The sequence below is a fragment of the Alosa sapidissima genome, chromosome 1 (genome assembly GCF_018492685.1).
Source record: "Alosa sapidissima isolate fAloSap1 chromosome 1, fAloSap1.pri, whole genome shotgun sequence".
NCBI classification, from domain to species: Eukaryota; Metazoa; Chordata; class Actinopteri; order Clupeiformes; family Clupeidae; genus Alosa; species Alosa sapidissima.
In genome coordinates, this window is record NC_055957.1 from 52,099,395 (window position 1) to 52,126,163 (window position 26,769).

The 26,769-nt window shown below is 40.5% G+C and overlaps 2 protein-coding genes across 3 annotated transcripts; one reads left to right on the top strand and one right to left on the bottom strand.

Moving 5' to 3' along the window:
* The first annotated feature begins 2,353 nt into the window (after positions 1-2,353).
* rpp40 (ribonuclease P/MRP 40 subunit) lies at positions 2,354-9,982 on the top strand. 2 transcript variants are annotated; one of them, XM_042072778.1, is made up of 9 exons: positions 2,354-2,617; positions 2,719-2,863; positions 4,512-4,580; positions 5,672-5,767; positions 5,955-6,080; positions 6,657-6,855; positions 6,943-7,077; positions 7,262-7,498; positions 9,847-9,982. In XM_042072778.1, exons 1-8 carry the CDS (start codon positions 2,501-2,503, stop codon positions 7,458-7,460), a joined length of 1,086 nt encoding a protein of 361 aa, XP_041928712.1. In that variant the 5' UTR covers positions 2,354-2,500; the 3' UTR covers positions 7,461-7,498; positions 9,847-9,982. The 2 variants fall into 2 exon arrangements, with proteins under 2 accessions (XP_041928712.1, XP_041928639.1); XM_042072705.1 differs by lacking the exon at positions 9,847-9,982 and having other exon boundaries at positions 2,355-2,617; positions 7,262-7,687.
* Positions 7,615-26,769, bottom strand: cdyl (chromodomain protein, Y-like). Its single transcript, XM_042071778.1, has 7 exons — positions 26,435-26,769; positions 16,199-17,039; positions 15,789-16,054; positions 12,552-12,724; positions 12,181-12,391; positions 10,698-10,841; positions 7,615-9,978 (listed from the first exon to the last, which is right to left on the bottom strand). Exons 1-7 carry the CDS (start codon positions 26,459-26,461, stop codon positions 9,820-9,822), a joined length of 1,821 nt encoding a protein of 606 aa, XP_041927712.1. The 5' UTR covers positions 26,462-26,769; the 3' UTR covers positions 7,615-9,819.

Here is a 26,769-nt window from a genome sequence, read left to right on the forward strand (position 1 = left end):
TTGATCTCACTACAGGACCTTTTTCCACTTTGCAAAAAATCAAAAAAATGCAATAAACCAACAGGCCCAGATAAGATGTTATTTCTAAATATGAGTATGAGATTGGCAGATTTATCACATTCTGTTTTATTTGCATTTTACACAGCGTCCCAACTTTTTCTGATTTGGGGTTGTAGATTCAACATTACATCATCGATAGAACAAACAGTGAGCTTGCGAGTGTGGTGACCCTTACGTGCGTCAGCTAGGCCTGGGTTTTCATTTTGTCATGGGCTACGTGTAGAATGTAGTGTGTTGTGAAATGAAAAACTATCAGAAACGTTATTATGCATGCAACTAAAGCTAATAGTGATTTAATGGAAGCTGTTCCACTAGGGAACAGGCCCACTAGGAATAAGGTGGATACATATTCTTCTGGAACATTTAGGCTTCATAATGGCCTTCTTAGACAGCCAATCACAGTGAGTCTGCTAAGTTTTCAAGTTTGATTTTTTTATTCAGAGTGGTACTCACTTGAAGTATGAGTATGAGAATCTTAAAAGAGTTCCCCCTCTCAAGGATACTTCTAATATCATTCATAGACAGAGCATGGCTAGGAATTCATATGAGCAATGATTGGCTTAATTCTGATGTATGGAATGAGGTGAGTCACTTGATTTCTAACCTGTAACACTTTGTCACATTTGGCCAATATCTCCATTTGTTAGCAGCCCATTTCCTCAGTACACTGTACAAACAAAATATGGTCTATGTACGTTCACAGTCCTGGCTCTGTGAACTGGAAAACAGTGGAGTTAGCCTGTTCCCCCAACCATAAGCACTATGAGTTTCTCAGCAGTGAAGGGAGGCCTGAGCTTTCCATCTGGTGTATTTTGTTCCTTTAATAGCACACATACACTAATTCAATGGCTTTGTCATTGTGTCATCATGGCAGTGTAAAGGTGTCTTCCAAATGGCTGGCTTTGAGTCACTGTGACCCTGTTTACAGTTGTTTTTGAAATGTGTCTTAGGTCATCCGATCACAATTAGTAGATCAAGTGCACAATCACCAAGACTCATTGTGATTCGATCACTCAAACTACTTGTCAGGGTGGTCTAAGAGATGCATTTGACCACATATCTTTTGTATTTATTGTCATTGTGCAGAGTACAAGTACAGAGACAACAAAATGGAGTTTCTGTCCAACCAGAAGTGACAAAAAGCAGAAAAGTGCAATGTGATATACACATTATAAGCTGGTGGTGCATAAACAGTATAAGATATATAGTGCAGTGTAGACAATAGTATACAGTTAAGAAGGTGGAATGGTTTACAGTAATATAAATTAACTATAAATATGTACAGTGTATTAGCAGTAACCTTATACGAGCAGAATAGATATAGATATGCAGTATGAACAATGTACAACATGTATATGTGCAGTGTAGTAGCACTAACATTATAAGAGTAATGCAGTGTATTAACAGTAATAAGAAAAACAGAATAAATATGGATATTCAATATGAACCGTAGATATGTACAGTAGGCTACAGTTATCTGCAGTGTAACAGCAGTGTAACAGTACGTACCATTATAAGAGTAGGCCTTAAAAGTGTAGGCCTATAGGATGAATAAAGTAGAATATGGCTATAAGTGTAATTACAGTGTTTTACACATTTACACCTTGGAAACATGAGTAAACTGCGATGTGTCTCAGCTGACCACTATGATCAAATTGACAAGACACATTCTAAAAACAAAAGTAATTTATCAAAAACTATGCATGAAGTGCAAAGAAACAAGCAAACTCAGCTAACTGCTCATAAATAAGCATAGGAAGCTTAATCTTATGTTTATAAATGAGGATTTAGATTAGGCAACAAACTACTTCAACAAACAAAAAAAACGATGCAGATAATTTGACTTTTTACTAGGCTTTTTACTTTAAAACAACACCAAAGAGTTTTTTGTACCTTAAAATAATCTTTCCAAAATCTTTTCAGTGGTTCATCAACTCGTAACAGAACGGCAATTCTGCATTCGCGGCCCTCTATCGGCTATAACCGCACTATAAGTTTGCCAGATCGGGTAGCGGATCTGTAGTTCGATGGAATGAGACATAAGAAACTACAAATTTGACTTCCATCTGATGTCGCAAAACATCGTACTTTTATAAGTCATGCAAAATATTCTACCTTGTCTGTGGACATCGTTATTTGCAAAGCCGGTGCTGGATAAACAAATAGCGTGCGTGCGACAGAGGGAAAGTTCTGGTGTTACCAGGTGTTGCTTTAAAACCTGTTTAACGGGTGTTTTATGTTTGCCAAGGAAGTTACGTCAACGGGGGAAACTGATTTCAGGCTTTCATTGGTTAGTACATAACTGGGTGTGTTCAAAATACGCGGAAGATATACAGATCTCCTCGGGGTGGGGGGGATGGCGCATTTTCGTGTTATCGCAGTTATAAATTAAAAGCTTTTTGCAATTTAAACGAGACGAAAGCACTCAGAAGTCGCAGCCATGTCCCCTGAACTGGAACAGAGCCCCAGGAGTTTGCTTGTATGCGAAAAGTCAAGCTTCATGAATGAGAAAGCTCGATATGACACCCACGTGTCGAAACACTGCTTCAACTACAAGGTAGGCTACTCTTGAGGTAGCCTACTCAGGGGCCGAAACTGAGCTAGACCGCTATTAATTTTGGCCTTTCTAATTTAGCGTTATGCATTTAATTTTTGCAGGTGTCGATTGTAATCCCCGAATGTGCTTCCTTGCCTGCAAGCATTGGCGGAGTCATTAACAGTTTCAACACCTATTACCGTGTTCGTGATCTACCACTTTATAAACTTCTTGAGGAAAATGTTATTGAGAAAGTCGTGAAAAAAGGTAACGCATCGTTTTAACATACAACAAACATAACATTCATTTGACATTAAAATCACAAACCTATGCGCACTTCCACCATTTTATTAGTCTACGTCAGGGCTATTCAATTGCCGGCCCGCGGGCCACATGCGGCCCAGAAAGCAACCTCTGAGTGGCCCAGCCCGTAGTTTTGCCAGAAACGTAAAGAAAGAAACATTTTGTGAGCCTTCAGAAATTCCTACAGAAATCCTTAGTCACCTACGGACTGCAACACTCGGCTTAGCGTAGCAATATGCAGTTACAGCTCTTTTATTGTTTAGTTTTTTGGGGTGTTTGTAAATTCAAACTGCCACTCTGAAAATGCTCGCAATGCTCTGCACTTCGAAAAAGAGCATGAATAAACGGTTTCTCATAGATCAAAATGTATATTATCACAAGCAGCAGATTGAAATAAGACTTTCATTCGGAAGTTTGACAACGGTGAGGATGATGATTAGCACTATGTAAGCATGTTTGTTGAATTACGTTGTGGTCTCTATCATTTGTAAATAAAGACGTATTTCCTCAAAACAGTACTTCTGTAACTTCCCTTTGGAGAGGAATAAAGTATATCTATCTATCTAAAACACAGTCTGCCAATGTTTCAGTTTGACTGACGTCATGTACTGTCCCTTCAGTGTCAGTCTGCGCTCTGAATAAACGAACAATAATTCCATCAGCATGAATTCATGAACGGTTTCAAAGTGCCAGTGTGCTCATAGTGTTCAGTCACTGTTTACAAACACACATCTGGCACAAGAACATCAAAATGTTTGATGCAGTTTTTGATGTGCTTGTGTCCAATGTGACAAAATTGAAAAGGCTACTTTTTCAATAGGCCTACATTAATTTGTGTTGGTTTAAAAATGTGTGTTATATCTGCTGCGTATCCTACCAGCTGCTGAAAACGTCTGGCCCAGCTCAATTTCTTGGTTTGAAAATGTGGCCCAACTTAATTTTGAATTGAATAGCCCTGGTCTACGTCAAACCAACTGCAACAAACGTTGAGACGTATAGGCCCATCACAAATTTTGAGTACAGTCCGATGCACCCCGTTCGATCCCCTAAAAAACAAACAAACAAAAAAGGCAAGTGGAAGATATAAAACAAAAAGCTGGAGCATAATGCACATGGTACATATTGATGTTAATTTCTACACTACGGTAGAGCAGATAGTTTTAGTGTCAAATGAATGTTGGAATGAAGGCATTCACATTTTTTTCTTTTTCAATTAACACTATTTATTGAACATAAATGATATTAAAACAATGTTGGTATCTACATTTCTGGTCTGTAGATACCTAGATCATTTTTCATCTTTAAATGACAGATTTTATTTAATATGACTATTTTAACCCACAAATGTACCTGTTGATGTCTTACACAAAACGGGAGTCGTCATTCTAAATTAAGCTAGAGGACATCATATATTCTAATGTTCTGCAGTTCTGGCATGAGCGTAACATTCTGAATGCTGCGTATAGTGAAGTTGTGTGCATGCTTCAGCTGGAGGGTTGGTGAAAGAAATAACTTACTCTCTCTACATCATGATGTATTTTATACTGATTACAAAAATATTGTATGTGTTTGCAGAATGCTGACTTCATGTTCCATGTCTTGATTGTCTCAGGTCATTTTTACGCGCTTTCCTACAATACCAGAATTGATGAGGATAACACCATAGCATTTCTTCCAACTGGTAAGAGGTTCAGAAGCTTTTCAACAGCTTGTCTAGAGAGAAGCATAACTCAAGCATATGGGTCATTCCATGTGAAAACAGCCAATATTGGGGTATCATGTACATGTTATGTTACCAAACGAGGGAATCTGAAGTTTCAGGTCAATATCTCAAACGGTTTGCCCGTGGCGTCAATTTGAATTTCGGGTGCCACGGCCCTAATTGACACATTGGAATTTTACATTTCATCTGTTGCCATTTTTGGAAGCCCGTAACGTCTGTTCTAATAGTGGTAGAAGGCTGGAAACTGGTGTGGTAGTTCATTGTAGCCTGTACTACACAATTCTGGAGTCAGAATCAACATTCCTTACTGTTTGGGTGAGAGGTGGGTCACCAAAGTCCTAAAAAATATTGACGGCATGTGTGATTTTTTCACTTTTTGGGTGGCCCTAGCACCACAATTAATGATCATATTTATTTTAAACAGGATTATTTGTTATATATGAGAACCTTGCTCTTGCCAAAATGAATTTGAAGGGTATGGTACCACTGGTGGGGGTTTTATGGGGGTCCAAAAACCCTCTTCGGCAGAGGTGACTCTTTTGGAACCCCATATTTGGACCCCCAAATGACCATGTGGGCACTTGATGATCCTAATAGGATTTATACCAGATAAAGATACATATTTGTTCTTTCTTTTAATGAAATAAAACCTTTGACTATGAAGCTCCATAATATTATTAATTTTATTCTTCGTAATGCATCATTTTGGACATTGTTTCCAGAAGTCTGGAATGTAGATCAGGGAGAATTTAGTGATGATAAAGCATGAAAATAGTGGAAATAACTTAGTATTATTCTCAGCAGGGTCAATTAGGGCTGTGGCAACCGAAATTCAAATGGACGCCACAGGCAAACCGTTTGAGATATTGACCTGATACTTCAGATTCCTTTGTTTGGTAACATAAGGCATATTTTCACCGCTTTTCAGCGAAATCTGAGAGGTGTCATGTACATGGGTGGCTGAGTTGGCGTGGAATGACCCATATGAAACAATGTTTTGTGTGTTGTATTTTTACACCATAACTTATTTTTGTCTGTTCTTGTGACAGGGCAGTTGATTCTGTCTGTCGATAAGGATACCTATGAGCAGCTGGGTTTGGAGGGAAAACCATCCCAATATAAACATAGAAAGGTGTTGAGATATGGTGAGTCATCTCTGCATGCTGACCAGTTATTACCTTGAGCATGGGGAACTTGTGTAATAGCCAACACACTTATGAAAAGAAACTTACAGAGGAAGCGAAAAGCTAAAGATACATATGCTGTAATGGGTAGGCTCTCAGTACTTGCATTTTGTTTTATTTAAGTCCCATATTTCTCAATCCTCTGCAGTTGTGACTGTAGACTTGACAGACAAGTTGATGAGTCCAGGTGCAAAGGGACACCAGCGGCTGATGACCAGTCTGAAAGAATGGGTGCCAATGAAATGTGACTTGTTGATTACCAGCAAAATGACAGGTGAGTGACTGGGGGCAAGTTCAATTTCATAACGGGCACATCGTTTTTGCTACGGTTTACTGATTGAACGACATGTTTGAACACATGATCGAAATGGTGTTCAACAAGGTTTGAGGTATGTTTTCTGTGATTGGTAGGTGTGTCAAAGGTGCAGTCCTATCAGCGACCACATGTATACAAAATCCACACAGTGTGCAGTGTATCCATGTAAAGTCATTTACAGATGAAGGATAAGAATGAGAACAAAATTAATCATATTTACATACGCTTTTATCAGGCTTGGACATTTTGAAAAGAAGGCAAACAGCTGTGCTTGCATGAACAACTGTTCACAAGTGTTCTCTGCACCATTGTTTATGTTGAATCAAACGCCTTGCAACATTTTGTCCTGGTTGACCTCAACCCCTCCCCACAGACAATAATTTGAACACATAACTCCTACTCAAACCGGTTATATTATAGAAACCAAAAAAATCAGGTGTGATGTACTGCTGTGTGTATCCACACAGTAAGGTAAACTTGCTCACTAACCTTACCTTGGGTTTCATTTCTTAAACCATTGCTTATTGCGGTCAGCCGCTGATGGGGATGGTGGGGCCTTGCGGACTCTCCTCTCCCAGTACAGCTTTGAAGAGTGCAGGCCTGCGCTGCAGACCCGTACACTGAAGGAGACACCCTGCCCCTCTCTCCTCTCCTCTGACCTGATTGGAGAGAAGTCATGTGACCCACATCACTTCCTGGAGTGGCTGGGGGCAGTCAGTATGGACATCAGTTGGCAAGTGTTGATCGTTTCTCACTGCTAGGTATCATCAGTATTTGGCATGCCTGGTTTCTCACTGGTTTTCTGTGACTTTTATTGCAGTGACAATGAGGCATCCAGTTTTCTTTCAACGTATGTCTGTCCTGAGCCACAGAACATCATGAATCAAGGGTTACTGTGCTCCATTACTGGGTTCCTGATTCCTGAGAACATATACTCACTGCTTCTAGAGCTCAGGTTAGACTTTCATTTGCTCCTAATTCGCTGTTGATCATGTGGTAGTGAAGGATTATCTGATGCAGTCTGAAGCAATTTGTTGTAGGGTCCAATCACCGATAATGTCCTAGAAAAAGTTCTCTAGAAAAGTATGGGTACCCAGCAGTGCTTGAGTCTAATTCATAACTCCCTTTTTTTATTCCAGGCGTTATTTTGATGAGCCCAAGTTCACCTCCTGGCTTTCCATGACTGTGCATGGCTTTATGGACAGCCCAGTCTCTTGGGGAACCACAGAACACGGGTTCCTGAAGGGTGGGGAGAACTTCTACAACTTTGTTTGCTTCAGGAACCAGGACTACTGGTTGCACATGGCCACAAGCTCACATGATGGCTGCCCACCCTAGAACCAATGAGAGAAAGTGGACATTTTCCAAGACCTTTGGTAAATCTGGAACCAACATTTACTTCATCATTAGATTTTCCATGTTTCCAAGTCTGTGGTAATGTTTTCAGCTTGATTTCAGTAAGTTCTGTTACACAAAGAAAACATAGTAAGCATGATATGTGAAATAAGTTTATTTTGACAGTTGTATATATTTTATGAATCTATTAAAAAAATCTTTACAGATTGTACAGTGTAAGTATGTATACATTTATATATTCCATTTGTATACAAGTTCAACTACATGGAAAAGATCCAGAGACAAAAAATACTGTACCAGTATTTTATACTAAAGGCAATCCACATTATATACAGTTCTCCACTCTGGAGGGAAACAGTTTAGGACTTCACACATACATCTGTAGAGGTCCATTTTAATCTCTTTCATTTTAAGGAGAAAATCAGTGGAAGGTCTGCAAGGTAAGTTTTAATCAGATCGATTTGTGGAACACATACCCTTACGTCCAGTTATACAAGTTGTTTGGGCCTCACAGTTGGAAATGGACCATAATTTCAATAGTCTAGTTAGAATGATGGGATGCTTCATTTTTATCACCCTTAAAAACTCAGATTCGACATGACACTGACATGAATTTGATGAAATTATCCAATTTAGAGTAACCATGGTCTTCCAAATGAGATGAACGTGCCATTTACATTGCGGGAACCACATCAGGATGTTAAATAAAAAGACAAATATATAAAAGATTTACCCTAAAGTTAAGTGTAAAAGTACATAAATCAAACTTAGGGTGGTAGATAATTATTTTTTCAACTTTTTAATAATACAGACAGATCTATATGTTCAATCAGTTTTAAATATTTAAATACTTAGCACTGCATAAATAATAATTATTTCATCACTACAAGAAAACAGTAGTTTTTTTTTTTCCATAAAAGATTTCAGGGTGAAGTTAGCTAAGTGGGTATTTATTCCAGCCGTTGATTACTCTAGCCTGTGAGGATAATGGGGAAAATGGCCTGTGACATGGAGGAGGTTGTATTAACAAAACACAATGGCAATACAATATTTACAAAGAAGCATAATTAACCCAAAAAAACACACGTTTGACCAGCACTTTAGACACCACCAACAGCTGGGTAGCAGTGCACAGTGCCAAGTCAGCAAGGAAGCATTGGAGGTTTCACCAAGGAAGATGGAAGGTTATAGATTATGTTTTGTTGATTTTTTTAAATTTCTGTGGCAGACAGACTGTCCACTTGTGGTACTAAGGACCAACACAACTGCTGTGCTTTGACATACTCCTCCCTCTAACCACAGAGGAAAAGACAACCCAAATTCCATTTTGAGTCAAAGTGCAAATTTGATCAAGTTCACATCAGGATGGGCCTTCACGAACGGGGATGTACAAGGCAACACTTTGGATCTCCACAGGCCCTCCACACATATAGACACGCACACTCAAAAATGCAGTCACTTTTCCTGACAGACTCACTTCATATTTCTTTAACTTAGCATTAAATAAAAAATGACTACACTTAACTTAGGCAATAGCATTGATAGTAACCTCAAACATTTTTGGTGATAAAAATGACCCAAAGCATTTGTCAGTGGCGACTTTAGCTTTGGCAATTCCACTGTATTACTACACAAATAAGACAAACAGCAAGGTCTACAAGGTACAATTACATAATACCTTATCTGTGAAGTGTGAGCCCATCTTATATGGTGCTTCAGGTCCCACCGTGATGATCTTAGGAGAGCCAGTCAGTAAAAAAGTAATGTGTGTACAGCTCTGAGGTAAGGTATTCCCTGTGACTACCTCAAGGCCAACATGAAACCTCTGTTACAGTCCCATAGTGGAAAGCCTTCTGTTGTATGTCCACTTTACCCGTTACACACCCACTGTGTTGTTCTCAACTCCATCAATAGCCTAGGCAACCTCCCCATTTCACCATGTTCCACAAATGCCTAAGCTGTGCACACCGAGTATATTCTATGTGGTAGGTTAAAGTAAAACGTTACCTTGACTGACCACCAACTCCAAGCATAGATAGGCCCAAATAAGCATGTACACCAAACGACCTGGGAGATCACTACAGCCTTACAAAAATCTTTTCCATCCACAGAGTCAGAAATTGTTAACCACTTTAAGAGAAACTACCAGGGGCGGATTCAAACAAGTTCATCTTTTTCTTCAGATGGATGACGATCAAACTCATACTGGAGATTAGAGGATTGTGTCCCGTAAAAAAAAAAAAAAAAATCGTTCCCTCTAGGCACTTTTGAGGATGGACTTCTTAGTCAGAAGAGGGCTTGAAGCTGCAGAGGGTCTGTCTGTTCCTCTTCTTTGCCCAGTTTAGAATTCATCTGTTTTATTCTGCAGGTATGTTAATATGGAGTCCATGCCCTGGGCCGAGCCCCAGACCCTCTTTAGCGCCTCGCACTCCCGCTCGTTGGCCTGCTCCAAGGTGGTCCGGTTGGAGTTCCGCACCAGTGCTTTGGACTCCCGCAGAACCTACAGTATCACCACAACAGCAGGAGCACGGAAAAGACCAGGAGTAACAAAAGCAAAAGGGTCAAACAGAAAGAGGGGGAAAGGAAAAAAGGACAAAATGGTTTATGGATATGGATGCACTGTGAAGCAGTACAGATCATTCTCAATATAGTTCCTGGTGTGCTTTAACAGTTTTGTGTTTGTAAATCAACAATGCTCAACTCAACTTGTAGCACACCTACAATAACTCCTCTGTTTAAGCACTGTGTGTTTGTTGCATTGCTACCAGCATTACTGGTGCCCAACAGACTAGATGGGTCAGCTAAAAAGTGTACATGAAGTGGTCTGTACAAGTGGAGATCTTTGGATACAAGACAAGTCCAGATTTAACATTTCACATTAATATGACATATATAAAAATGGTTGATGGTGTAAGATTCAACCAAATGTCTTACAACAGCTTATTGTCCTTTTTTTTACGTAAGACAATCACATGAATAGCACGCATTCATTGCTACAACATAGCAGAGAAACGTATTATTTCTTGGGAGTGTTCTTGGAGCATTCAGGAGAACACACGTAAATGTTCTTTAATGAGGCTGTAGAACCAAAGACCAACAGAAACAGGGAGACGATGTGAATGTGTGGAAATGTGCTGTATGCGTGATAGAATGCCATGCCGTACACACAAATAAAACAGAAACAAAAAAAACTTTAAAATGAAATAAGGGATGACTTACAATGGAATTACAAGAGACTAGCTCCCTAATGCGCACCATGACCTCCTGCATGAAAGTGCCTGGCCATAGTACTTGTGACACGAGGCCCTTGGCGCAAGCCTCTTGAGCGGTCAGCTTCCTCCCACTCAGCAGCATCTCATTGGCCTACAGCAGGGGCGAGAGGAGAGGAGGAACCAGTGAGGAAACACATACAAAGGAGGTTAAGTAAATAGGACATTTAAACATTAAGGGCCCCATCATGACATTCTAAAGTGCATCATCACTCGTCAAAAGTCTATTCAAATTTAGTAGGATGTCCAGTTCACATTGGGAAGGGTTTCGTTATCAAACGTGGAGCGCATGGCGCAACAAGGTGTTCCTAGGTTTTTTAATCAGTCATATGGGTGTGTTTGGGGCGTAACATCATTTTAAACCAATGAGTGACATCCGTCATTCCCTTTAACGGCGCAACGCGCGATATGTCAAATAAATGCATCGGTATTTTGCCATTCAACGGCGCATTTGAAGGAGGCTGCCTGCGAGACCGTATGGAATAGTCATTCTTAAACCATGCTTTACTAAAACCTAGCATAGCCTTCACGCATTTGCACTCGTCTATTATTTGAACTCATTGGCAAAGTGAAACTAACTTCACCAAGGAGTCAGTCAACGACAAGACAGTTATATGCAGTTACTTTCACTATTGACTGACAATGGGTTACCACCGAAAACATAGACTGGTAAAAGCAACACTTACCCTATTGCTCAAATGACTGAATAAAACAACATTTATCCTGCAGAGGAGTTGCTTATATCTCGTGACAGTGCGTCTTCAGCTGTGCTCCATACGTGTCTCTCGCCTCTCCCCTAATCACTTTTAACCGTCATTACCAATTTGCAAATGATGGTGCATCATGCGATGTACAGTATTTCGTAATATCTTTATTCTAATTATGTTTCCCATTGTAATCGTGCAATTTGTAATGCTTTGCATGGACGTGCGCTGATGTGCGTTCATGAATGACAGAAGGATGGTGCGTGCACCTGCCAATATGACTGTTGACATGCGCTCTTAAAATAGCATATGAACAACTCGCCATTGACTTCTCACCAGGTTTAGGTGGTGTACGATAGTGATTTTTAGACAACGCGCCAGGCCCCTCCCTAGGTTGTTAATTGCCACACCCCTGGGCGCAATGTTGAAAAAATAAACGTGCAAAATACCGAATTAAACTTTGCGCGGGTGGAAAACGAACTTTACGCCATACGCTGGTGCCCAAAATACAGCCCTAAGACACTTGAGATATTTTGTGCAAATTTAAAGCCATTAATTAGGCTCAAAAAAATCACAAAACTAAACAGAACTATACAAATTTCCTACTGCTACAAGCTAGCAAACTACAACACACACAGAAAACAAGAAAGATCTCAGGGATGTGTGAAAGGATTGTTATTACAATGTAATAACCACATTTTGTATAGACGTTTCAAAATGCCAACTGACCGAGGCGACACCCATGATGCGAGGGAAGGTGATAGATGAGCAGGCATCAGGCGTCTGGCCAATGGTGGCATAGGGCGTTTGGAACCAGGCTTTTTCATTGGCCCAGATGACATCACACAAGGGCAATATTGAGGCACCAAGCCCTATGGCAGGCCCATTCACAGCAACTACAATGGGCTTCTTAAACTGGATAAATGTGTTCACAAATGTCCTGGGAAAACGAGACACATGGAATATGGCTTTTACCAACATTTTATCTGAAGAACACATTCATGCAAGACATTAAGAAAACAAACAAAAAACAAACATTTATGATAGTGAAAAATCTATCCTGCAGAAAAAAAAATGTCTTTTAGGTTTGAAGGACATACCTAATTGTTTCAGCCATTTTTATGCTCTCCTTCTTCCTATCGTCAGTGAGGCGGCGTATGAAATACAGGAAGTCCAGGCCGCAGCAGAAAACACTTCCCACAGCGCTAAGCAGCACCAGCTTACTGTCATCAGCGGCTGCAGTGGCCATGGCACTTTGTACTTCCTTCATCACCTGAAAACACACACACACACACACACACACAGTATGAACACAAGGCAAACAAGACTGACCAACTTCATACCTACCATCTCATATCAGATCAGCTTACATTTCAATCTTATGTTTCAATCTGAAACGTCCAGTCATGCATTTTTGATGTAGCATGAAGCATGTTTGTTGCATCAATCAAACCTTCCCACCTTTAACTGAGTAACTTACAAGGATTGCAACAGCAGCAGCATCACTCAAGCACTTTAATCGGCCAAGTAGTTTCAACAAATCACACAAGCTCTGAGTACCCAGAAGATGTATCCGAAACAAAGCAGGTTCAAGTTCCTGCCACGATTAAAAATTATGTTTACAAGAAAAGGGGAAGTGAACAGTAAACGGGCATGAAGCGAGAGCGCCGTCTTTCAGCGGTACTGTATGCATCCCCACATAGAACAAAGATTACAAAAAAGAAGAGTAACACATGGCAACAGAACTTGAGCGCCGAGTCTTAACTGCAAGTGACTGTTGGCACAGTGCACATGGCTATCCACAATGCAGCCATTTGATCAATGTTCCAATGGAACGTTGTTAACGCATTGTGCTGTGGTAGTTGCTGTTAGATAGGACAACCTTGCTGATTTTAACGGGACAAATGTACTTTTGTCATTAGCTGTTTTCAGGCCCAACCATTTGACATCCGTAGAACATGCGGACTTACACCTAGATCTGAAAGCAGCTATTGTTGCCTCCATTTATACTGACACTGTGCCCGTGTCCTGATCCACAAATGAAATGGGGCCATTTGTTTCTCTCAGAGCCGTATGGCCCTGGTTTCCTTGTATCATATGTATTCCAGATATGAGCCACTACATTTAAAGTATATGGGAGTTGCTGAGGGGAAACAGGTTTGTCTGCAATAGAAGAAGCAAAGAAAGGTGACCACTGCTCTATCCTGTTCTTCTTTATGCACATTTATATGACAAAGGAGCTCAAAGTTAAACATATCTTTCAATGTCTTGTTTACAACAGTGGCTCGCTGCTTAGCTACCTGTCTAGCTAAGTGTAACCTACCATAGCAACAGTACACATAAAACCAAGTTACTGTACACACACGCAACAGCTAAAATAGAGATTCGACGAAACAGCAGAGGTCAGGAGCAATCCGAAAAGTTGGCATTTTCAAGGTGGAGATATAAGCACTACTTCAAATTCATCAAGGCAAGAACGTGCATGTAATGTGTACATTATGTCCAGGAGCGAAGACTTTGTCGACATCCGTTGTAAGCAACTCTAATTTAATGAAGCATCTTACACACGCATCTAAAGCTAGTGGCCAAAAACATCGATAGGCCTATCTCTACCACAGATGATGGCTCGCCATCCACTAGCAAAGAAGGACTCGGAGCAAAGTCCTCCAAGCAGCAAAAGCTAGATCTTTCTGCCTCACAACAAAAACCTATGACACAGGCTGAAGTCAATCGTAGCTCTGTCGATGTGCAATATCTTGAATTTCCCCTTGGGGATCAATAAAGTATCTATCTATCTATCTATCTATCTATCTATCTATCTATCTATCTATCTAATAAATATCGAAAGTTATGTAGCCTACAAACACCTGTCTGTTCTACTCATTTCAAATGGCTGCTCAAAACTGCTCAAATAATCCAAATTCTTTGACATATATATAGCAACTTTTTTTTGTAACAGTAACGCAAATAGTTACTTTCCCTGGTAACAAGTTACTCTTATCATAGAGTAATTCAGTTACTAACTCAGTTACTTTTTGGAACAAGTAAGGAGTAACTATAACTAATTACTTAAAGTAACGTTCCCAACACTGGCAATTCCTAACTAAATAACTAGCTCTCTAACTTAGCTAACAAGATAGTTTAGCAACTACCCATCCTCAAAAGTTGGGCTATTTTTTAAACTTGTAGCACCTTGTGATTTTAGAAGCCTTGCATTTTTTTTCTGCTTGCGTCTTGCTCATATAAATGCGAGGGGCATCACAATGGTCAAGCTGCATCGTTCCATAGAGAGACAACTTTGAGCACCCGGCGGTAAACAAAGTTTGTCAATGTGAACGCTGCCTTATGCTGGAAGAGGAGCTTTGCTTCATTTTGTGAAGAGACAACAGCGTGTTGACTTAAACATTCCATACTGTTTACAATGAACCAGCTGCGATCTGTGAGACTACCAAATGAGTGTTAGCACCATGGGCTAATCCACTGGTAGGGTGCTGGATAAAGATAAAAAAGATTCTTTAAAATGTGAATTACCCCAGTTTCTCTAAATGTAACTGATTTCACATAATTATGTGGCATACATGATCAACAATTGATAGCAATTATTTTAGAGTTTCAAAACTACTTTTAGTTAGCCATGTGGCCCCTCTTGGCATTAAACAAAGGCACCATCCCCTCCCCCAATGAAATGCTAATGTACTGGTTCCAAGGGCTATCAGATCCACAAGACAAAGGATGTTACCTTGCTATAATGTATCCATATGTCATGATATGTAAATATATTCATGTTTGGTATCATTGTAATAGTCTCAGTACAAGGATTGTAATGATTTGATTGTGAGAATGTTTGGAATATTCTATAAGTGATATTTCTGATATATAAGATATCTCTCCTCATGCTATTCAGATAGGTGTGAAGTAGGTGTGAGTAGGTGTGTCTGATGCCATCTGGAGAACCAACCATGTGGGATTGTTTTGGCGCCAATTCTTTCTTTGTTTAACCCATACAAACGTGACTAACTTGCATTGTATGTCAGAAGAACGATGGAGAACTGAAGAGAAGATAGAGAGGTTGATCCAACAGAGGCCATGGCCATTTTTTTGCACCCTCTCTGCTTGTAACAGAATAAACCTGATTCCTGAGTTTTCCTGAAGTTTGCCAGTCTAAGATTAATATTAAGTAATTATTCACCACAATTACTTTCACTACAAATGTGTTATTTTCCAGCACTTGGCCAATAAGAACATTAAGCCATGTAATTCAATCATTATCATTCAACTCACTTTAGTGAGGAATGGTCACCACTAGCAATAGTAGTAGTAGCAAAATGTACACTCACATCTGGGTTCAGGGAGTTGTTCTCTGAAGATTTTGTAGAGAACAGAATGTGTGTAAAGCCATCCTGTTTCTTCACCACGATGTCCCGATACCGGTAGGCACTCTCTGTCTGACGCACGCTGAACCGTAAACGTTTGTCAAAGGCAGCTGTGCGCTCTTCAAAGCGCCGCTTCCCACTCACTCCAGAGGCACTAGTTACTCCAGTAACCGCAGTCTGCAAGCTAGCTGTCCCATTTGCTGCCGACGTCTCCGTGAAGGTGGAAGTACCTTTGAGAAAACAAGTAAGCAAGGACTATTTAAAGACCAATTTATTGGAGCAATATTTCTATTCCTAATACTTTTTGGTTGTAGTTACTGTTTACAGCTTTCAATGCAGACTTTCTTTACCACCACACATGCAAACCACTTTACCTTTTCCGTTGAGAATGCGCATAGCTGCAGGCGTGATGGGGAGTTGTGGAGAGGCTAGAGTGGTCTGTGTGCGAGGCCGTGTGCCCATCCGCGCCCTCTCCTCCCCAGGCCCCAGCAGGATGCCCACTGGCTTTTCCAGCAGCGCCACCTCAGGAGGCACCGAGTCCGGCTCCTGCCCGCCCTGCTCGAGGCCCTGGGCGGCCTCGCTGGGCGACTCCTCCGAGTCAGTCCGACTGTTCATGGGACTTTTAGGCACAAGGATTTTGATGCCGGACTTGGCGAGGTCCATGCTCCGGCGTACAGTATTAACAGCTGGCAATACAGTCAAACCTGAGCTGGCAACACCATCGGTGACAGCGCCTGATCGTCTATACTTTTGGTTTGACATCTGCTGCTGCTGCTGTTGTTGTTGTGGTCGTTGTTGGTACTGCTGCATGCCAAATGAGTCCTTCAAATCGGGCAAGTGCTGTTGCTGCTGATGCTGCTTTGTGGGGCTAATGGTTAGCACTGAAGAAGTGGGCGAGCTAACAGTCTTCACCAGAGGCTGGCTGCCGCTGGGGCTGTGGGGAGGAGGTCGTGAGATCTGCTTGCGTGCGTTGTTGCTGCCACCGGAGGACGAATGTTTGAAGCTGATGTGGGGCGAGCTGCGTGTGGACCGGATGAGAGAGCCGTCCCGCTGCCTCTCGCTCATCTGCCGGTTGAACTCGTGGATGAACTCCATGCAGTTAGCCAGGTGCGTCTCTGGCTCCCACGTGTCCCCCTCGTAGCCATAGCCTCGCCAGCGGACCAGGTACTCCATCTTGCCCTTCTTGTTCTTCCGCTTGTCTACTATCTTCTCGACCTGCAGAGAGGGAGTTGCAAGGTGGATAAGTCTTCTGGCAGAGTGTAGGTGTTTTCTTAACTCAATTGGCTGGTATTGTTCTATTTTGTCAAAATCATTCATTCATTAATCTAATCCAGAAATCCACCTTGAATGCCTTTTGAACCACTTTTGTTGTATTCTGAGTCATGCTTTTAATAATCATGAACCATGAAACAAAACAAGACGTCAGATACAGCTTTGTTATATAGACCATATGATCCTCAGACTGTCTTGATTTGTTTCAGATGTGGCATTTCAGAAAAATGCGGCAAAAATTATTTAAAACTTGCTGATGAATGTTTGAACTCGCACACAAAAAAAAAGTGGACAACTGGATTTATAACCTAGTGATCTCAAGATCTGTGCTACATTATCAGAAAAAAAAAACATGGATTTAAATAGATATAGACCATGTCTGACAACTGACTACTAATTGAAGATTAGATTAGACACTATACGGCAATGTTTTTCCTTGGATTCCTTTCCTTGGGCTCAGGTATTATTTTTCTTTAAAACATTATTGAGTGAAGGAAAATCTTTTTAAGGGCTTACTTTCAATAATTAATCAGATCAATAATAAGGCAATATGGCATGAGTCAGAGTGGGGTTGGTAAAAGATATACCCACAGCAGTGATTCGGCCAAGTGCCGCAGGTAATCATAGACGTGGGTGTATCCTTTATCAACCCCTACAATCACGAGTGCTCTATTGCAGTTACAGTTCTACTGTAATTATGTGAAGTTATGCAATTGCTGCTCTCTTGCTTTGAATGAATGTAATGTAGTGTTGGACAATACAATGGAAAATGCGGAGTGATAACTAGTGGTGAAGAGACCGTGGGGAGGGGGGGGGGGGGGGGGGGGGGTGTCCTGGGATAAGCTCAGTCATGGAATGCCTCTTGTCCAATCAGATATAAATGGTTCATATTTGCACCACATATCTCAGTATGAAATGCCAGTACGTTCCATCATGGGTCATTCCATATCAAACCAGATAAGGTTGTTGCTGCACCATCTCAGATTTTGTTCAAACCTTGTCTATATCTTAAATTTGTCCAAAACTAAGGCCTGTAAAACATGTCTGTTCAAATTTTAAGTCTTCATATTTTTAGCCCATGATATTTCAGTTTTACAGCTTAATGCATTATTTGGCATTTATATCTTGAATAGCATTGGTCATACTAGTCAGATTTTTTTTTAGGTTGGAAAACAATCTTGCTCTCAGTGTGAGTGAATTACTAAATGTTTAACAGCATGCTCACTGATTTTCTATAAGGCTCTAGATTTAGAAACAGGTTCTGTTTTTCAGTTTTTCAAAAGCATAGCCAAAAGGGGGGGGGGGTATACCGCAAAACCGCGGTAATTTCTTGCTTACCGACCGCGGTAAGAAAACATCCATACCGTCCCAGCCCTACCCGTCAGTGGCTTGGGTGGGGAACAAAGGCTCCGTCAAGAGCTTCCCCCTTGTGGAATCAAGGGCCTTGTCAAATCAATTGAAATGTTTAATGGTCATACTGAGAACATTAAAGAAATTTCGCTCTTCACAATTGAGCTCTTCACGGTTCACATTACAAGAAAAATGCCCATGCATATCAAGGTCAGAAAGCTTTCCATCCCCTTGAATTGTGTGTGTGTGTGTGTGTGTGTGTAAATTGACTGAAACGTCAAAGAAACATCAACAAAATTCCCTATTTGGAATACTTTTTCACGTGTATCTGAACTTGTTAACCAGATAGCCGTATATGGCGTGCCAATGGATCTCTGGCCAATTGCTAACTTCGTCTACCCATTCTGTTATCATCTCAGGTTTAGGCAGACAATCGGCATTGGCGAAGACTAATTTATTAAGGTACAGTTCGTGGTCCTGGGGGGACAATGACAGTGCATACATTGACAGCTCAACATGCCGGTCTATTAGCAGCGCCATTTTTCTGACCCCAAGCTGCACACGCACCCAACCTAGGCTCGGGATGTCTACAAACATTGTAGGGGTCTATAAGGCATTTTTAAAAGTGTAATAACTAATTTAAAAAAATTAAATAAAATAAAATTTTAAATCAATGGTGAAAAAATATGAAACACTGGAATTGAGCAAAAATACTTTACAGGTGTTAGCTAAGTTTTGAGACCTAAACGTTATGAAGACAAACTTTGGCAAAATGAGGTGACTTGGTGGCTTGAAGATTCCACAATGCATTTCGTCAGCTCAGCCATGACACTCACATAAGAGAAATGGCAGCATTGATACATAATAGGCCTACCTATCATAATTGCTGCTACAATCCGATCCATGTTTAGGCTATAAACGGTAGGCTACAACTACAACTAACGTTAATCATAACTGTCACTTAAACTGCGAACTTCAAACGCTGTTCCCGCCATGGGAGAGTGAATATATTGTTATCAATATTTAATAAAAAAAATCAATGAGAAACAAACTTAAACAAGCTGGTGAATTATATATTTTATTGTAAATGTCAGAAATACTGGGTAGACCAATAGAGCAATAGGTAAATGACTAGACTCCCGAGCTGTTCCGAGAGAAGCTGCCGCTGGCAAGAACGCTGCTGTCTCAAACTGCAAATTGAGCGTCCTGTGTCCTCGCGTTCTCCAGAGTCTGGACTCACGATCTTAACTTTTCAAGTTCGAACTTTCAAGAACGGGAGACCGTTCTTTAGCGTACTTTGTATTGAGAAAAGCCCTTAGACACATGGATGGTGGATTTTTTAGTCTTACCATAATATAGGTTTTAATGTATTGTAGATTGTAATCTGTACTGCTTAACAAATCATTCAATGCTGATTAAAGGTTGTATCAGCGATGGCGGGGTAGCGTCACTTCTGTTGATGTTCAAACAAAACAGAGAGCTAGCTCACTACTCCCTCCACCCTCCCTCCTGTGCAACTGAAACTCTCCTAAACGCGCATCTCGTCGGTTATTGGTTGGAACACTTTATTTTGCCTTGCCTTGCCAACACTTGTTGGTAGCAATTGTTTTTGTGTACAGATCTCGGCGCCCAGGCTGCCTACAGAGATGCATTTTTTTGACGGCCTGCTTATGGGGCAGGCAGCTAGCTAGTTAGGAAAGATTAGATGAATGTGATCATTTATGTTTGGGCCTTTTTTGGGCCTGAAATCGCTAATACAACCTTTAAGTTAATATTTGACCATTTCTGTTAAAATATAAAGACAAGTTTCAGAAGCAAATGAGTGGGAGAAACTGGGGTGGATTATATTCATGCCTTGGTTTGTGTGCACATGTTGGGTCAGTACATGGTTGGAACGCTACTTCTCACACCACAGCTCCCCCACGATTAGGAATATTTTAGAATGATGTACCAATGTGTAGGCTAATGTATACACATTTCAGATTGATTCCTCTTTTTCATGGATGAACCAATGACAAGCACTTATGAAATTACGTCAGCATATATTCAATTTCAAATCTGATGATAATTTCAGGCCTACAACAGTTACCTATGTCTGATTAATCTCCGTCTCTGAGCCAGCCAATTAGCTTCCTATGTTATGCCTCTTGTTTAAATTTAGTACTGTTAGGTAGACTCCATGCAGCGCCTGCACAAGGAAATATTTCCCATTCTCCTCCCCAGCTCCAGCTATCTAGATCTGCTCGAACTAGTGTTGTCTTGCTCAGCAGACTCATAGCTTTATGATGCTGTCTTTATTCTGTTGTGTTCTATATCAGCGGTAGCAGAAATGCAGCTGTCGCCACTAGGTTGGGGCCAGCAGCAGCTTACAAAAATGTAGCCCAAGACAAAACCTACTACCATGACATTTATTCAGCAAGTTTCCTGACAGAAATAGAAACATAGGCCTACATTTCTTTGTTGCCTTATAAAAGTAAGTTATCAGTAATCATGTCCATTACCCTATCAGTAGGCAGCATGAGCCTTGCCAAATAAACTAATGTGACTAATATGAACTTATTAAAAATATCCTACTGTGGATGTGCCAGAGCTTATCAGCCTTTTGCTACAGCCATCCCAGCAATTAGGGTATTATGTCTTGAACCAAACAATCAAAAGCCTAAAGAACAGAACGCATTTAGAGGATAGAGCTTGGATTGTGGTACTGTGGATTTTTGACACACCTTTACATGTTTATTTATATTCTATACTAGGGATGTTGATAGACTTCAAACCATATCACAGTATTTCATGGTATTTTGTGTGATAACGAGATCACAATATTCCATGCTGTTTTGTGCAATAACCAGTGTTTCCCATACGTTGACTAATCTGTGGCGGGGCGCCATGAAATCAAAACCGGCCGCCACACATTAATCTTCTATGTTGTACTATTTAAATTAAAGATAAGATAAAATCCTTTCATTGAGCTTTTTACGCACGCAGCTTTTCCTTGCCCCGCCCCGCGCTCTCTCATAACGAGCCCACTGCCCCTCCTCTGTGCATTTAACAAAACATTAATGATTGTTGAAGGATTGTTGTTGCCACATAGAAGCATTGTATAGAAGATGACGGGCTAAATTGCTACTAAATCCGCTTAGCATCAGTGACAATGCTGCGCATATTTGTTCAAAACTGCTGCATTAAAGTAAACTGCAGGTCTTATCACAACATAGTTTAGTCTCCTCAATGTACTAAGTTAAGTTATGCAATCAAGCAGTATCTGAAAGCTAACGTTAGAATACTGTTTGCATGTCGAGTTTAGCATGCTTACTTACAGCTGCTTGTCAATTTCGTTACTCAGGGATCATTTTATTGACTCTGACACTGAATATTTGCAAAATCCCGATGTAAATGGAAAAGTGTTTTCCAAGACTCAAAAGTGCTTGTCCCAAGGAGAAGTACAAACCTTTATTTTAACTAACTACATAGAACATGTTATGAATTGCATCCAAACATCAGCAGCCTTTAACAGTGTTAAAACAATAATTACAAGGGTTCCCTCACAAACGTCTTAAAGTGACAGGCACTCAAAGACCTATACACTACCAAGACAATCTTAACCCCGCCACAAATTCATTCAAATTCTGTGGGAAACACTGATAACCAGGGTAGGTATTTCACGGCGGCCACGACGGCCATGGCCGTCGTAGCCCCTTGTGTTGGCCGTGACGCTCCTAGGTTTACAGGCCACGGTGGCCTTGGTGCCCCCTTCTTTAAATATTTTGCTTTGCGTCCTACTAATAGCGATATATATTTAGCCTATGGCCTGTCAAAATAATCTTAGCATTCACAGCGCAAATTACGCAGTGGAGAAAGTGACAGCGCAAGAAAGAAAGTGCGTCCAAATTAACCCATTCTTCTCAGTTGAATTACTCGCGAAGTAGCCTACTCGTCACACAGACATCACAAGTATCACATGAACGAGCTTTTTCTTAGCTTTTAAACAATGTTAGCCGCTAATTGCTGTGGTGAACGGTTTGCGAGAAAAGTAAATAATATCATTCAATTTAATCATAAATTCTACTGAAGGTTTTGCGTCCATCTCCCTACCCATTCATCTCGGTGGAATACTTCACGAACCCTTCGTTTAACATATCACAGTCCCCTGTACAGTTAGCCGTTCCAGACTAATCCCGTTTTGAATTTGCAGTAAATTTCAACATACATGGATGTCTCCAAATTTGGGATTTAAGTTTTACACTGTGTTTAAATTGTTCCACATTATTTCATAACGGGCCAAATACAAAATAAATATTACAAATGTCGCCTAGATATCGGTAAATCAGAGGACAGCTGACTATAAGAGTTTGTGAAAGTAGCCTTAATGATCACAAAATGCTAAGCATGCATCTAGGCTATTTGAGTTTCTTAAAGCTGAGCTGTGCTTAAATTGTTCAATACATGATTTCATAACAGGCCAAATACAAAATAAATGTTAAATATAGCCTAGATATCTGAAAATATTAGATGATCAAATGATTTACAGTTATATGTAATATTTCATGTTTTATGTTTTTGTAATGTTTCATACAGTGATGCAGGTCTACTGCAGTGAATACAACTTTGATCATTTTTATAGCATACTACTGTATAGTTAACTTTGGCCTTGGTGCCCTGACATTAATGATGAAATGAAAATAGTACTGTACCATTCATCACCGTTTTTACCATATTTAACTGAACATCAGATTTGCCACAGGATGTGAAAAAGCATAACGGCAGTTGGGTTTTTGCACTGAAAGCTTGGTTTTTAATGGAATTAAACAAACTCTTCCACAACTTAAAGAAGCCCTATGCAAGTCTGGTTATTCCTTCACTGTTTCTGGGTTTTCGCCTGATTTGGGTTCGCATTTTTCACGACATAGCTCCCCCTGCAGCTTCGGTAGCGAGTGACTGCTACGCTAAACCCCCACTAGCTAGCGAGCTAGCCATCAAGAAACCAAGCTAAACCAAAGTCCTTTTAGGCAAGTCCCTCCACTCGGCGGCCATATACCAACGTTTTATGGGCACTCATCGGGCACAGTCTTTGGGTCGAACTGCGCGTGCGCAAGGCTTCACGACACCAATCTTGCTCCAGCGGCGAGATCACAACACATGATTGGCACGATGTCTTCACAACACACCATATGATTGGCTCAATGTATTCACATCACACCACATGATTGGCTCAATGTATTCACATGTCGACGTTTTGCAGAGGAAGGGGTGGGATATGTGTAGACAACGGCCATATTGGCGTGACAAACTAGCCCCATGCATTTCTATGGAGTATTTTTTGAGTGCTGTGTCTCCACATTAGAAAGTCTCTGGCTAAACACATACAGGGCTCACAATAAAACGGTCGAGCAAACACATTGTTGAAGAGACTATCAAACCACATTACAAAAACAAAGTTCACCCAAGGATAGGCTACTTACAATTTCAAAAGCAACAAAGCCAAGTCGGAGTCAGTTTTGCAGTCTTCTTAGAAACTACAATCTGACTAGATTTTTGAGGCCTTCCGCTGAGTAACATCCGGATTTCTTCGGTCCGGGACCAGAAAGTTGCATAGTCGGTTATTCCGCGGAGAAGCACTAGGGGGAGACGAAGCACCCACCAAACGACCCAAAAAGTGTTGTAGAACCATCAGAACGACTCTCAACCTGCATAATTAAGGTAATTTTTGCTAAAATTGTTGCATAGGGCTTCTTTAAGGCCTAAAATTAAAAAAAAATCATAGTTTGTGAGAAGGGACCATTTTTTCTCCACGTAAGTGAATGAGAATCTTTTATGCTAACCTAAGATTAGGTATCGGCGAAGAATTGACTAGCTTGGTTCCGAGGGATACATGTGTGACCCAAGCTAAAGCTAGTTAGCTGTTGCATTTTTGTAAATGGGAAAACACCTAAGATTGTCTCCCCATAGGAAAATCTCTGGCTGATTTCTATCTATCCACTAACTCAGGGGTAGGCAACCAGCCCGAGGGCCACATGTGGCCTTTTGGCTCCTCTCTAGTGGCTCTCTAGCTTTCTCTAAAAATGGAAGTTATAAAATATTTCTAACAATTTCATATAGTCATTAAGCTTCAAGCTACTCCAACACATTAAGAGTTAGTAAACATATTATACTGTACAATACAGTGTATGGCAAGTATGCTATACCCGAGGCTAATAAAGTTTAAACTGATTTATTTGAAATTTTCCGATATCTTTGCGGCCCCAGACAGATTTACTTGTATTTCTGGTCAAAAAAATTGCTCTTTTTAAGAGAAAAGGTTGCTGGCCCCTGCAATAGCTGATACAGTAATTATGGAACAGGTGACATATATTAGGTTTGCCAGGCTGACAGAAAGGAAGGGGAAATATCCTTCATTTAACAATATCTTTCATTTAACAATAGATTTAAACCCTTACAAACATGTTGCATCTTACCTGACTTATCTAAATATGACAATACAACTAGGTAGGTGGCAGGCAGCATCAGGCTGATTCATGACAAACCATTGCTGACCTCAGCCTTGAAAACAGTCTCTGTCTTGGGTAACTACACACAAGTCCTATAAGTCATTAACTCAAATGATTCCAGCACCATGGAGAGCAAAGAGACAAGGAAAAATTGAATTTCCATTCCAACAGGTTCGGCAGATGTACATGTCCATACTCCATACTATACAAATTCTGAACTGTATTCAGTTTAGACCTGCATCACCCCATTTGAAGCTAAACAAATATAGTCTTGAACTTTCACAAAAGTATATTATGCATTGGATGCCTAGGAGTATGGTGCAGGAAAACTTTAAATTTCCCAAATTCAGACATAACGTTGTTTGTGTTTCTTCTCACTTGCAATTCTACACCAATAATACCCTAACAACTACTGACAATAACACTGTAGTGCACTTATACATTCTAAATCCATCCTCCAAGTTTCAGAAAGATATTTTGGGGACATCAGTATTGGTGGGAGAAAGTATTGCAAACTGTGAAAAGACTAAAAAGACAGAAAGAAAGAGAAATTTGGCATTTTTCTCTTCTCAGTGTTATTAGAGTTTGGTAGTTGGAAGGCGTATGTAATTTTGTTTTCCTCAACACAGTAATGGATTATTGTTAAGTACAACAGTTAAGAACAATTTTACCTGTAACTCTAAATTCAGGCTCCAATCAACCAACTCAGTCATTACAAAATTATAGTAGTTCTTATCTTTACATCCAGAAAGAATACTAACACAAACATGTATTGCTCTAACAGCACGAGACATAACTGGTTAATTGGAACAACGTTACATGGTTAATCAAAACATGAAACAAAGGGAAAGTTACGCTAACGTTACCAATCTAAGCTAACAATCTCCATCACAAGGTGGTCCACTAACGTTACTAGAATTTGTGTTTAGAGAATCCACAACACAAGGTTGAAATTCACCCTTCTAAATACAAATAGCCGCATATTTGACAACTTAGCTAGGATAGCTGGTCCAAAGTAAGGCCTTTTTGTTATTAGCCATCACTCAATCCCCTGGTTTGCCTGATTAATAGCCAACCAGGTAGCTAGCTACTTTTGAGACGACCACATTCTGTTCGCTTCATCATCAAAGTGACCAATTTATTTCACACAGAAACTACTTCGGTGGAATACAAACTAGTATAGCCACGAACTCTACACGCTTGATATCAAGCTAACTACCGCATTCTAGAGTGAGGGGAAACACAAAAGGAACGTTAGCTTGGAACAGTTCACTAAGTTGGAAATGCCCAGCAAGCAAGCAAGCTTGCTAGCTTCTACTTTTCTCTTAGCAAGCATGCTAGCTAACGTTAGCGCTATTCAACGACGTTACTAAGGCGAGTCAGTAGCTACCACACATGATGACCCCAATGGACCAAATGTTCTAACTGTTTACACAAAAACACAAAAAAAGAAGCAGATGTTGCCCAATTGCAGGTCAACTTTAAGGTGTTTAATTTCCATACCTCGTAGAGCTCTTCCGAGGCCATCATAAACAGATAATTTGTCGACGTTCAGCTAATCCGGTAGGAACTGAAGACACTTTTTTTTCCTCCAGTTGCAGTTGTCTTCTTTGGCCTCTCCTCCTCCCTCCCCGATCACGGAGATGGGCTTCACACTCAACCACGCGATCTCTGTCTTTACGAGGTTTATTATTTGACACTACCTTTCTATTTTCAGTGTTTACGCAACTAATAACACAAGGACAATCATCAGACTCTCAACTAACGTCAGACCTTACTCTACTTTCGGTGAAGGCACTCAGTTTCTGCCAATGCCACTAACGCTATGCGCAGAAGCG

Excerpts from the sequence above, each read along its gene's own strand:
- cdyl (XM_042071778.1), bottom strand. The coding sequence starts at position 26,461 with ATGATGGCCTCGGAAGAGCTCTACGAG. Across the intron at positions 16,055-16,198 it reads GCGCATTCTCAACGGAAAAG|GTACTTCCACCTTCACGGAG; the intron begins GTAAAGTGGTTT and ends GTTTTCTCAAAG. Across the intron at positions 10,842-12,180 it reads GCATCATGGGTGTCGCCTCG|GCCAATGAGATGCTGCTGAG; the intron begins GTCAGTTGGCAT and ends CCCCTGCTGTAG.
- rpp40 (XM_042072778.1), top strand. The coding sequence starts at position 2,501 with ATGTCCCCTGAACTGGAACAGAGCCCCAGGAGTTTGCTTGTATGCGAA. Across the intron at positions 2,864-4,511 it reads TGAGAAAGTCGTGAAAAAAG|GTCATTTTTACGCGCTTTCC; the intron begins GTAACGCATCGT and ends TGATTGTCTCAG. Across the intron at positions 6,856-6,942 it reads GTCAGTATGGACATCAGTTG|TGACAATGAGGCATCCAGTT; the intron begins GCAAGTGTTGAT and ends CTTTTATTGCAG.